Source organism: Strigops habroptila, chromosome Z (genome assembly GCF_004027225.2).
Source record: "Strigops habroptila isolate Jane chromosome Z, bStrHab1.2.pri, whole genome shotgun sequence".
NCBI classification, from domain to species: Eukaryota; Metazoa; Chordata; class Aves; order Psittaciformes; family Psittacidae; genus Strigops; species Strigops habroptila.
In genome coordinates this window covers 92,110,375-92,122,382 of record NC_044302.2, presented here as the reverse complement: position 1 = coordinate 92,122,382, position 12,008 = coordinate 92,110,375, and the positions used below count along the sequence as shown (strand labels likewise).

Genomic DNA, 12,008 nt, shown 5'->3' with positions numbered 1-12,008 from the left:
CTTATATGCATACACACACCTATGCATGCCCAACTGCCCTGCCAATACAGATACACACACAAATCACCCTGCTTGCCCCTATACACACACGTGCAAGCGTGACCTGACTTCATGTGTACACACACCCATGCATACACACAGCCTACATACTTTAGTGTTTCCCTTGCATGCTCCTCTCATGCTGGGAGGGTAAACCTGTGTATATGTCTGTGTAAACCGCTTGGAACCACCAACCTGCCACATCTGGCTCCATCCACCCCTAGGGCCACATGCCCAGCATTGGAACAAGACGGAGCCCCCTGGCTCTTGGGTCCCCCATGGAAGCAGCGCCCTGGCATCAGCCCAGCTTTTGATCCCCAGCAATTGCCGTGGAGAGAGGAGTAACAGCACCATCTCCTGCCAGTCTCTGGGAGCAGAGATGGGGCTGATCCTGCCCAACACCATACCCCCAGCTCCCAGCACCCCGGATGGGATGGTGATGGTTTCCCCAGGGACACCCAGCAGGATCCCTGCTGAGCTGGGAGCCGGCTGCCATTCCCCATGGCAGGGGCTCAGCACACTCCAGAGACTTTCTCAGGGACCCAAGCAGTTGGGATGAACAGTTTTATTACCGATACCTCTTTTTGGGTGGCAAATTAAAAGTAGCCCATGTGCAGGGCTGCCAGTCAGCAGGACAGGGACAGTCTGGGGAGCAGGAGGAGCAACATGCTACAGGACTGGTGGCCAGGGACACACACGTGTTTGGCAACAGTGTGGAGGTCAAAATCCTCCACAAAGCAGTGAGCCCACACGGGTCTGGCTGCAGGGCTGCAATCAGGGTCTGCAGACAGGCTCGGTCAGGGACTGCAGTGTTCCCTTGGCTGGGACCCCACAACAGCAGCCAAGAGGAATGGCTGTCCCCAGAGAGGGTCTCACAGACAGGGGAAGCGTTTCGAGGGGCAAAATCCTACCCTGAGCAAAGACAGAGGTCTGGGCACCCGCAGACACTAGGTAGGTGCATAGCCCAGAGGCCACACGGAAGGGGCTCTCCATTAAGGCGACAGACGGTGGCTTTCCACCTTGGAGGGAAACTGCAGGGAGGGGACTATGGGAAGGGGACTCTCTTCCAGCCCTGGCTATCCCCTGGGACAGGTACCACACAGAGGACCAGGAGGGACTTGCAGCACAGAGGCTGGGCATCCCCCCACTGCTGAGGGGTCTCAGTGCAGATCCTGCCCCGTGCCAGAGTGACACTGTGTGCTGCCAACCCACGTCAGCAGGGACGGAGCCACGGGAGACGCTGCCAGCTGGACACAGCATCCTGCGCTGCCCGCAGCCCCGGCAGACTGCCAGGGAGATGGGAACTTCTCAGCTGACCTTTACAATGGGTGCTCTGGATCACCCGGTGCACTCTGCCCTGAGGGTGGCATCCTCCTCCTTATGTCTCACGAGCAGCAATCTTGTGGAGCATGGGGACAGCCAGCTCCAGCCCCTCTCCTGCTGCATGCCGAGGGCACACAAGGGTGTTTGTACCCTGCAAGGCCACTCCAGCTGCGAGGGATGGAAAAGCGGGACACGGTTCTGATCAAAAGGAAGAGGCAGGTAGTGAAGAGAACTGGGGGTCTGTATTGCTGTGACCACCACAGTCCCTCTGTCCTGGCACCCAGCTGGCCCATGGGGAACAACAGAGCAATGTGGGGAAGGCACGGGGGGGGTCTCCTGCTGCCTCTGCTAGAGCCTGGGCTCAGGGAGGAAGAGGAGGAGGAGAAGAAGGCTGGGAGGAGAGGAGCCAGCTGTGCACAGTAGGGCGCCCTGGCAGCCGGGCTCAGCAGCCCATGGTGCTGAAGAAGGCATTGGCTTCCAGGAGCAGGCCCTTGGCGTAGACACGCAGGGTGTAGAAGAGGGTGACGAAGTCCTGAGTGCTGAAGAGGGTGTCAGCCAGGGCGAAGGCAAGCGTGGAGGGGATGAAGCCCCGGCCGTACTCCACCATCCAGGTGCCCGCGCTCCACTGCACCGACGTGGCCTCTCCTGCCTGGTGCACGATGGTGTCCCCTGCCAACACACAAAACCAGCACGGCTCCCAGTGGCTGCCCTGCATCATGCCCAAAGAGGAGACACGTGGGATTTGGACCTGCAGGGCTGAGCACTCCAACCTCTCCCCAGTCTTGCTCACTTTTCTGTTACTGGCACTCACTGAGATGCTGGGATGTGCCTCTGGGGACACAAACTGCCCCATCCTGAGCTCTTGGCTTCTGCCAGCTGGAAGAAAGAGGCCCAGCGACAGCGGAGTGGCTGTGCCCCAGGATGTGGATGCAGCCTGCAGGGCTACATTTACCTGGATAGTAGATCTCACTTCTGGTGGTCCCCTCCTTCCACTGCCGGAAGGTGCCCGAGATGACGGTGTCAGAGATTTCCGCCCAGTACCGACCTGCAGGAGGACAGACAGCACTGGCTCAGTGCATCCGTGCCTGGACAGCTCAGGAGCCCAGGGCTGAACCACAAAGCAGCCCTCCAGGGAGAACAATGCCCAGGGCCTTGACTCAGTGAAGAGCACAGCTGGGTCTTGTACCCAGGCTGCCTGTCTGACTGGTCACATACCACCAGCCCAGGCTGCTTGGTGTCCGTAAGCCCCATAATTTCCAGTGTGTTTGGCATTTGCTCCCTGCTGAAGTGCTGGGAGATGCAATGCCTGCCACTGCTTGCCAGCTGGCTGCAGAGAGCCCTGGCCAGCCAGCATGGCATGCACAGGGACCTGCACGTGCTGCAGCACACCATGAGGGACAGTCTCCATGCAAAGGCTGTTTTCCAGCATCCTGCACCCATAAAAGTAGAGGACCAGTGGGCTCCATGCACTGGGCACTCCACAGCCAGGGCAGATGGATCTGAACAAATGGGAAGAGCTCAGAGAAACCCCACTGCCCACCAGCCCTGTCCCCCTGCTTACCTGAATGGCCCCCGGTATCAACAGCCGTCCCGAAGAGCAGCACGTACTCAGTGAGCGAAGCATGCAGGAGACACATGGAGCCCATCCACCCACCCGCGTTCACAAACACCCACTGCAAGTCCTCGTCTGGCAGGATGTGGCCTGGGTGCTTCTTCCGTAGCTCCACGATGATCTTGGAGAAAGCCAGCTCATGATCCAGCCCTGCAGCACCCGGGGTCGCTGTGAGTCCCTGGCACAGAGCTCTGCCAGCACCCCCCCCCCCAATCCCCTCCACAGCCAGAGGGTCCCAGCACATCCTTAGAGGGGCCTGCCTAGGGAAGACATCTCCCCTCTCCAGCCTTCATACCCCGTGGCTACTGCCCCTGCTCCACTGCCTCCCTGGATGGTGATGGAGGACATGCAGTACAGAGTGCTCCAGTGCTACGGGTCACCCAGGTGCTGGGCAACATGGGGGACCCAAGCAAGGTGACAGTGCCCCTGCTCTGGTGACATGCAGCCCCACCGCTGCCACTGCACACTCTGTGTCCTATGGGGCCAGCCCTTCCCTTCAGCCCTAGTTGGGCATCGATCCTACCCGTGACCTGGCCCAGCACCGAGAGCCGCTTTAACCGCGATCCTGCCCCAGCCGGGCTGGGTGATGCTGTGAACCATCAGTCCCATTCCCCCACCTCACTCCCCGTCCCCGTTCCCCGGTACTGATCCTTCCTCACTACTCGTGCTGCTGCCCCAATCCCAGCCCCTCGGCCTCCCTCTGACCCGTGTCCCATCCCCGCCATGATCCCAGCCTCCCTGTACCGGAACCTCCTCGATCCCCGTCCTCGCTACAGCTCCCTTCCCCAGCGCCGCCCCGTTTCCCCCCACTCCCGATCCCGCTCCCCGCTCCCATCCCTCCCCGGTCCCGCTCCCCGCCACCCCCTCCACGGCCGGTGGGCCCCGTCCCAGGGGCGGCGCGTACCCGCGTGGTGCCGGGCGAGCTGTGCGATCTCGGCGGGGGTGAACTCGTACCGTTTGGAGGCCAACCAGCCCCGCAGCCCCTGCAGCACCAGCGCCAGCGCGCCCAGCGCCAGCCCAGCCCGCAGCGCCCGCCGCCCGGCCACCGCCACCACCATGCTGCCCGCTTCGCTCCGCTCCGCCCCGCCGCCAGCGGGACGGGCACCGGGACCGCCCCCACCGCAAACACGCCATGCCCAGCCACCAGCGGCCCTGCGCCGGCGCGGCGGGGCGGAGGGAAGGGACTGCTGACCGAGGGGCGGTGCTGCCGTCGAGGCTTCCGGGAGTGCCGTGGCATGGAGCCATCGCCGTCGGGGGAGGAAGAGAAGGGGGGCGGCCGCTTCTGTGCCAGCGGTACGGTCGGGGCTTCCGCCCTCCGGACCCCCGGCAGAGCGCAGCGCATCCGCGGGAGCTGGGGCTGCGGGGACCCTCAGTGCATAGGGGGTGGCAGCGGGGAACCCCCCGGACTGAGAGAGGGAGGAAGGGGTGAAGCTGAGGGGGGTGTAAAGCGGGGTGCAGACCCTCTTGCTGGGGGGGGCAGGGTGTGGGGGATGCCCGGCCCGTGGGGGGGGGTCTGCACTCCATGTCTCTCCCTCCCTCCCTCCCTGACGCCCCACTGCTCGCTCTCTGCAGAGCACCAGCATGCTCGTTACAACCCCCTGCGGGATGACTGGGTGCTGGTGTCGGCCCACCGGGTGAAGCGGCCCTGGCAGGGGCAGCTGGAGAAGCCGCCCCCCGAGGATGTGCCCCGCTGGGACCCCAACAACCCGCTCTGCCCCGGGGCCACCCGGGCCAATGGCGAGGTACCACCAAGGACGCAGGCGTCCGGGCTCCCCCCACTGCCCTGTCCTCCTCTAATCCCATCTCTTGCCCTGGCAGGTGAACCCCCAGTATGAGGGCACCTTCGTGTTCCCAAATGACTTCCCGGCCCTGCAGCCTGATGCTCCAGAGCCTGGTAAATTCTGGGGGGAGAGCAGGCCGATGGGGACCCCCAGGCTGATGTCCTTGGGGGGCTGCGGGTGGCCTGGAGGGGCATGGGTGCTCCTTCAGCACCCTTTTCCTCCCCACTCTCTGTCCTTCCCCAGGTGACAGTGATCACCCCTTGTTTCGAGCTGCAGCGGCCCGGGGGGTCTGGTAAGTACCTCCATGGCTCTGAGGGGTCCGGTCCATGATGTCAGCCAGGATCCATGGGATGAAGCTGTACTGAGCCTTTTCGCCTCGTAGTGCTGCCTGTTCTGCACACACCTGCATTTTGGGGGTCTCATCCCTGTCCCTGGTTCCACTGCACCCGACAGGACTGTGGGAGTGCCCAGAGACACCCCGCAGTCCCAGGCATGTGTGTTTCCTCCGCAGCAAAGTGATGTGCTTCCACCCCTGGTCGGACCTGACACTGCCCCTCATGTCTCTGGCAGAGATCCGGGCTGTCATCGATGCATGGGCAGAGCTGGCGGCGGAGCTGGGTGCCTCCTACCCCTGGGTGCAGGTCCGGGGCTGATGGGGGCTGCCCTTCTCTCCCTGCCCGGGGGGGCTTTGGTGGAGGCAGGGGGCCAGCACTGGGTGCTCTGGCAGTATTTGAGGTTGGGACCATCGCTGTCCCTGCCTTGGGAGACATCGCTGTTCCTGCCTTGTGCCCCTTTGAGCCTTTCCGCATGGGTGTGAAGCTCTGCTCTCCTTTGGGATGCTCTCCTGGTGTGCTGGGACACCACGGACCCTGGCGCTGGGACCTGCTGGCTGCACCTCTTCCTTCACAGATCTTCGAGAACAAGGGAGCAATGATGGGGTGTTCCAACCCGCACCCCCACTGCCAGGTGAGGCTGTCCCAACCTGACTGGCTTAACTGTGAGTCCCTACGGGCCACCCTATAATAAACCAAAGGGCAAGATGTGAGCGGGAATCCCCCCACCCTGGTCCCAAAGCTTTTTGCAGAAGGATACCCTCATACCTGTCCTGTCACCTCCCCTCCTTAGGACTGTCCCTTGTGGTGCCACATGTCGAACTCTCCACCTGGTGGCAGCACGGACCTGCAGATGGGCAGCGTGGCTGGGGCACCCCTGTAAATGCAGGGTGCAGGTAACCCAGCCCTGTGCCCCAATGTCCCTCCTAGGTATGGGCCAGCAGCTTCCTCCCGAACGAGGCGCGCTTGGAGGACCGGACCCAGCGGCAGCACTTGAACCAGCACGGCGTGCCCATGCTGCTGGAGTACGCTGAGCAGGAGGCTCGTCGGAAGGTGAGGATGTGCCTGTTGTCCATATCCCTTCCCTGGAAGCTGGATGGGTGCTGGGGTGGACCCCTGGGAGCGCACATCCCCGGGGTGTTGGGGCTATGTGTATCCCCATGGAGCGCCGTGTTCCGCAGGAGCGGGTGGTGGTGGAGAACGCGGACTGGCTGGTGGTGGTGCCGTACTGGGCTACCTGGCCCTACCAGACCCTGCTGCTGCCCCGTCGCCACGTCTGCCGCCTTCAGGACCTCCATGAGGGCGAGAGGGACAGTGAGTGGCTCTTAGCCTCTATCCATATCCATATCTTTTGGGATTGGCCTTCATTAGGAGGCTGCTCTGTGGCAGCACTGCTGGTGCTGGAGGGTCTGTGTCCCCTTGCGGTGCTGGCACCCCGTTTTGCTAGGACAAGAGTTGGGTGTCCAGGCACAGCCAGTATTGGTAGGAGGACTAGTTTCCTTTTTCGGGTGATGAAGCACATGGTGCTCCATACTTTTGGGGCAATGGCTGTTGAGGAATGAGGACTCCTTCTACCACATTGCTTGGGTGGTCTGCATGAGTGGAGAGGGGAGGAACTGCCAAGTGCATCCCTCCTGCTTGTCACCAATGTCCACCTGGGGATGGGGTGCTGAAGGTGAGCCCCCCTAGGCCTGGTGGTCTATCTGCGTTTGGAGGTGGCTGGCCAGCTTGGGGTGTGACTCCCCAATACTCCTTTGCAGGCCTGGCCTCCGTCATGAAGAGGCTGCTCATCAAGTATGACAACCTCTTTGAAGTCTCCTTCCCTTACTCCATGGGCTGGCACGGTGAGTGGCATGGTGGGGACCCCCACAACCCTCTTATCCACATCTCCATCCCCTCCATGGAGCTCACAGAGTGGCTGCACCTCTGGCAGGAGCCCCCACAGGTCCCTACCTGGGGGAGGACTGCGGGCACTGGCAGCTCCATGCCCACTACTACCCACCTCTGCTCCGCTCTGCCACTGTCCGCAAGTTCATGGTGGGCTACGAGATGCTGGCACAGGCGCAGCGGGACCTCACCCCAGAGCAGGTAAGCTGAGCTCGGGGAGGACTGTGGGCACCAGGGGGTCCTGTGACACGGCCGTCCCCAGGACCGGCCACTGGTTGTTCCTTGTGCTGTGTCCCACAGGCAGCTGAGCGCCTGAGGAGCCTCCCTGAGGTGCACTATAAGCAGAGGGCCGAGGAGATGTCGTGATGGGGAGCAGTGGAGCCAGCCCTTGGCTGTGCTTGGTGGGGCCAGGAAGAGGAATCAGCTGGGAATGGTGAGAGCTGAGGCCTGGCAACTCATGTCACTTGTGAGCCCTCTGATCTACAGCTTCTCCTGAGCCTTGTCATGGCTTGGCGCCACTTGGGGACTGGTTTTGCGTGTCGGGATGCCCCAGTCGTAATCCTGTGGCATCATCACACAGGCGGTGCTGTTCTCTCTGTCTCTTTCCCTATGTCTTCTGCCACTACAGCGTGCTCCTGCCACCACTAAAGGTCTGGCGCTCCTTACCATTCCGGTCTTACTGGTGGGACTGGAAGTGCTGCCTATCCTGTGGAGGAGCACAGATCCCCCCAGTCAATAAAACCTGGAAGCAAAGTGCCTCTGCCTGTACTGTTGTGGCTCCTGGCCCTGGTTGGGAGGTTTGGGGGTGTCTGGTGGGGACCCCCAAGTGTTGTGGGAGGATAACGCTGGGGGCTGCAGGGGATGTGCTGGCAGCCCTGTGCGGCTTGCTGCTGTCCCTATCTCTGCGTTGCCTCCTCTTCCTCCCTGGGGGGAGCTCTGAGTCTGTTTCTGAGCCCTGCAGGCTTGGGGAGGAGTGGGAAGCAGGGAGGAATTGATGCCGCCCAAGGCTTAACCGGCTCCTGGGAGAAGGCTGAGGCCTGGCAGACTTACTGCATGGACGCTGCTGGCCGGGATACTTGGCTGTGGAGCTGTTCCTCTTCCTCCTGTCTGCCTGAGGCTGCCGGGGTGCAGCCCTTGTCGTGCTTGCCTGTCGGGATGCCCCAGTCCTAATCCTGTGGCATCATGACACAGGCGGTGCTGTTCTCTCTGTCTCTTTCCAGCACTGCAGGTTCTGGGGCTGCTGTGCTGGCCTGTGGGGATGCAGCAAGGGGCTGGTTTATTGCTAGCCCAGAGGCTGTCCTGTTTTCCCTTCCCTGTGCCCACTAATGGTGTGGGACAGCAGCAGCCCAGTCCCTGGGCTGAGTTGAGGGATGCTGCAACCAGCTCTGTGCTCATTTCCCCAAGGAAGCCCTGAGCCTGTCCTGGACAGTAATGTCCCACAGCTGATGTGAGGGGATGCCCAGTGCTATTTGCCATCGTTTTCTTTGCACGAATAATCTTTTATTTGTCACTAAAGAACCATTCTCATAACTCTTTAATGAGGCCTTGTCAAATCTGTGAGTGGGCTCCTGGGGGCTGGAAATACTTTGCAAAGAGAGAAATGCTTTCCACCTACCTACAAGATGACAATTTTTGTGGAGGGCTGTGCCCCCCCTCCCCCATCTGTGCATCATTTCCCCATCCTTACACATGGGGCTGGGGCAGGGAGAAGGGTCGGGCCAGCATGGGTGTCAAAACCACGCTGGATGTGTCCCTCGTGCATGCTGGCCCTATCCTCCTTCCCAGTTACCCCATCTCAGAGCCCATAAGCCATCCCACCACTTGCCCACCCCATGTGCCCAAGCGTTTTGGGGTGACTCTTGATCCTGGAGCCACCACTGTACACAACATCCCCCTGCATAGCATGGTGGTGGGGTGGGGTGCCCAGCTCAAAGTCTGGCCTCTTGCAAACTGTTTTCTTCCCTCCTGGTACAAACAGTGTCATCTGGGCTTTGCAACCATGCCTATTGCAGCTCCCATCCCTTCTCATCGCAACAAGTGCCTTCATGCCAACCTCCGAACTTTCGCGTTTTTTCCCCAGGGCCCTGGAAAAGCGGCAATGAATTGACTTAAATGCGTGAATCCAGATTGGGATAATTAGCTGCTGAACCGGTTGTAACAAAGCTAGTCATCCCCCTGCACGCGCAGTTAGCTCTGATTTAATAGCCCACCGGCTCTGAGCCTCGGCTGCATTGCCTCGGCCCGGGGCCGTAAATGAAACTCGCAGTAAGTCAAGCGATATTAAACTTTACAGTCGCCGTCTTTTAAAAATGAGACTTTCTCTCCCTAATAAATCAGAGCAAGTGGGATTGTAAATATCGAGGCAGGATCCATATTGCTTAATTAAACAGCGCCTAATGAACAGCCTGTTTGTTGTGTTGTGATTTAGGATGGAGGCTGGGGATGCGGCGCGTGCCGAGGAGCACTGGTACCCGTGCTGGGATGCTCTCCCCAGCAGGTAGCAGCTGCTGGAGTTTAGCTGCTGCTAAAATAGATTGGAGATGGACTGAGAATTAATTACCTCTTTTATTTTTTAATAAAAATTAGATTTCCCCTTCCCCAAAACCCATCTGAAGCATCTAGGGTGGAAGTCAGCAGCAGGTGAAGGAGGAGCAGGGATACAGCTGGGTTGGTGTGGGAACTGGACCCTGGCTATGCTGAGTTCCCCATTACTCATGGTGGATCCACCCTCTCTTGCCCCAGTATTTTTAGCTTGTGGGAGGGGTGTGAAAGGCTGGAAGGGAGCAACGAGCCTTCTCTGCGGCGTGGGGAGGCATTGGGCTGGTGTGAATGGAGCTGCTAGGGATGTAAAGACATTGCAATTCATAGGACCCATCGCTGGTGTGCTGTAAAGCCCTGAAGCCTTTTATGTTTTGCTAGTTAATGTCCAGTTGTAATCAAAAAGTTATTTATGATGAGGCCATCAAAAACACCTACCTGGATGTGGGATGATGGTGTAGAGGGATTGCAGGATACCCAGATGTTGCTCCTGACCTGGCAGCATCAGAGGGAAACTGAGGCACTTTGGGATTCCCTGTAGCGATGTGCCTTGATGTTGTTTAACTTTTGCCTGGGAGCTGTTGGAAATCCCAGGAAAAGTGTCCCTGCAATGGCATCACCCTTGCCCTGAGCCCCCGTCCCCCAGCATCAGGGCAAATACATCCTCCACGATCCATGCCCTGAGCTGCTTTGGAAGGATGAGCAAAACTTGCAATGAGGGGAGTGAGAGGAACTGAGTTGAAGGTTAAGTGTGGAATTACCACATTAAAAGTGCACTGAGATCCCATGGAGGCGTTTGCTCCCTCTATGGTGTGTTAACAGGGCTGTGAGCGATTAGGAAAGGGCTGCAGTGCTTCTGTATCAGGCTGGCACATCCTGTGCTCTGTAAGGAGCCAGTGATAAGCCCAGTGGGAGATGAGGTGATGTACAGATGCCTGACGGGAGATGGCCAGGATTTTAGCCTTATTTCCATCCCATTTTCTGATGCCGCTGAAACAAATGGATCAGTCTTCCAATGGATATGTTTTTCCCAGAGTTGCTAGGGCTTTGGCTTAACTGGGACCAACCAATGTGCTCACCTGGGTTGTAGAAATGCCTGTCTCTATCACTGCTGCTGTCCTGCATGCCTGGGAGACCCAAAGCAATCCCTGCTATGGCACTGACTCCTTCTGTGGCCACAAGTAAGTCCTGGGATACTACTTTGTGATGCTGCCCTGGTACACAGAAACCCTTTGGTGCAAGCTCTCAATGATGAAGGGTAACTGCTTCAGGTGCGTTCATCACCTTTGATTCCGTGTCCATGTCCCAGACAGATGCCAAAGGCTGCAGACCTGCTGAAGATCCCGCGTCACCAGTCCTGCCCACCCCTCTTCCTCTCTTCCCTGCCTCTCAGCGCAGGTGAGACAATAAACATTGAGCAAAGGAAGTTAATCTGTGACCAGAGTGTTTTAATCAGGAAAAAAAAGTTATTAGTGCAGGCCTGCTGGCTCCTGCCAAACTGCAGTTTTACTGTCCTCCTGGTACTGGGTTTATGGCTGTCATTTCATTCCAGTTTTACTGTTGTTTTTGCCCTTATCGTTGAGTTTCTCCTTGCCTGCTGCTGCCTTTAACTGAATGGAGCTTTTAAGAATGCAATAAGGAAGAAATTAGTAAATTTTTAGGGAGAGAAAAGAGGAGGAAGGGAGGAAGCAAGGGAGGGAGGCGGGGAGGGAGGGAGGGTGTAAGGAAGGAGGAAATGGAGGAAGAGAGGGAGGAAGGAGGAGAAGGAGGGAAACAGGGAGGGAGGGATGGCTAAATTCCTCCTATTTCTATCTGAAAAGACAGCATCAGGCACTGAACATGAAAACAATTAAAAATGTTAAGCAGATGCTAAACACCCTGGTGCCCTGCAGCAGACGGCTCCATGCTGCGGGGAGATCGGCTATGCCATGAGAATGAGAAACAAAACCCAAACCCCTTTTAGTTCTCGGCTGAAATGGACACACAGGAGCATGGGAGCAAACCCTTGGGCAGCGAACAGAACCCAGTTTGTCCTGGGCTGCCTGGAGCATCTCCTCAGGGCTTGGCAGCTGCTTTGGCAGGGACTTTCCAAAAGGCTGAGGCCAGCAGGAAGCAATTTTGGAGGTGACTTACCCATACCTCAGCCAGCTGGTGTTTTCTTCCTCTGCTGATGGTCACTGAGACCTCCCTGCAAGGCATTTTCAGAGCCCTTGGGACCATGTTTCGTGGGAGGGCTGCTGGTCCCCGGTGGACACAGTGGGATGCCTGGATGCTGCCTGCCAGCAGCAGAGCCATGGGCTCTGCATGGGCTTTAGGACAGCAGCCCCAGGGTGAAATTTAATTTGTTAATTATTTGGATCATGAAATACCATCACACTGCAGCATCCATGTGGTCACGGAGCAGTGGATTCCCTTGGCTTCCCCTAAATTTACTGCACACCCAAGGCTGGGAAGGCTTGGCTCCCAGCAACGGAGACCTGCTATTGCATGTGGTTT

General features: G+C 58.7%; 2 protein-coding genes across 3 annotated transcripts; one reads left to right on the top strand and one right to left on the bottom strand.

Moving 5' to 3' along the window:
- Window positions 1-573: 573 nt before the first annotated feature.
- SIGMAR1 (sigma non-opioid intracellular receptor 1) lies at window positions 574-4,144 on the bottom strand. The gene is made up of 4 exons (XM_030511926.1): window positions 3,879-4,144; window positions 2,924-3,124; window positions 2,315-2,407; window positions 574-2,031 (listed from the first exon to the last, which is right to left on the bottom strand). Exons 1-4 carry the CDS (start codon window positions 4,030-4,032, stop codon window positions 1,805-1,807), a joined length of 675 nt encoding a protein of 224 aa, XP_030367786.1. The 5' UTR covers window positions 4,033-4,144; the 3' UTR covers window positions 574-1,804.
- GALT (galactose-1-phosphate uridylyltransferase) lies at window positions 4,132-7,730 on the top strand. Of its 2 annotated transcripts, XM_030511924.1 has the most exons (11): window positions 4,132-4,267; window positions 4,547-4,716; window positions 4,793-4,868; window positions 4,999-5,047; window positions 5,267-5,396; window positions 5,665-5,721; window positions 6,018-6,140; window positions 6,269-6,401; window positions 6,848-6,931; window positions 7,021-7,175; window positions 7,275-7,730. In XM_030511924.1, the coding sequence occupies exons 1-11, from the start codon at window positions 4,210-4,212 to the stop codon at window positions 7,338-7,340; spliced, it is 1,101 nt and encodes a 366-aa protein (XP_030367784.1). In that variant the 5' UTR covers window positions 4,132-4,209; the 3' UTR covers window positions 7,341-7,730. The 2 variants fall into 2 exon arrangements, with proteins under 2 accessions (XP_030367784.1, XP_030367785.1); XM_030511925.1 differs by lacking the exon at window positions 4,547-4,716 and having other exon boundaries at window positions 4,150-4,267.
- The last annotated feature ends 4,278 nt before the right edge of the window (window positions 7,731-12,008 follow it).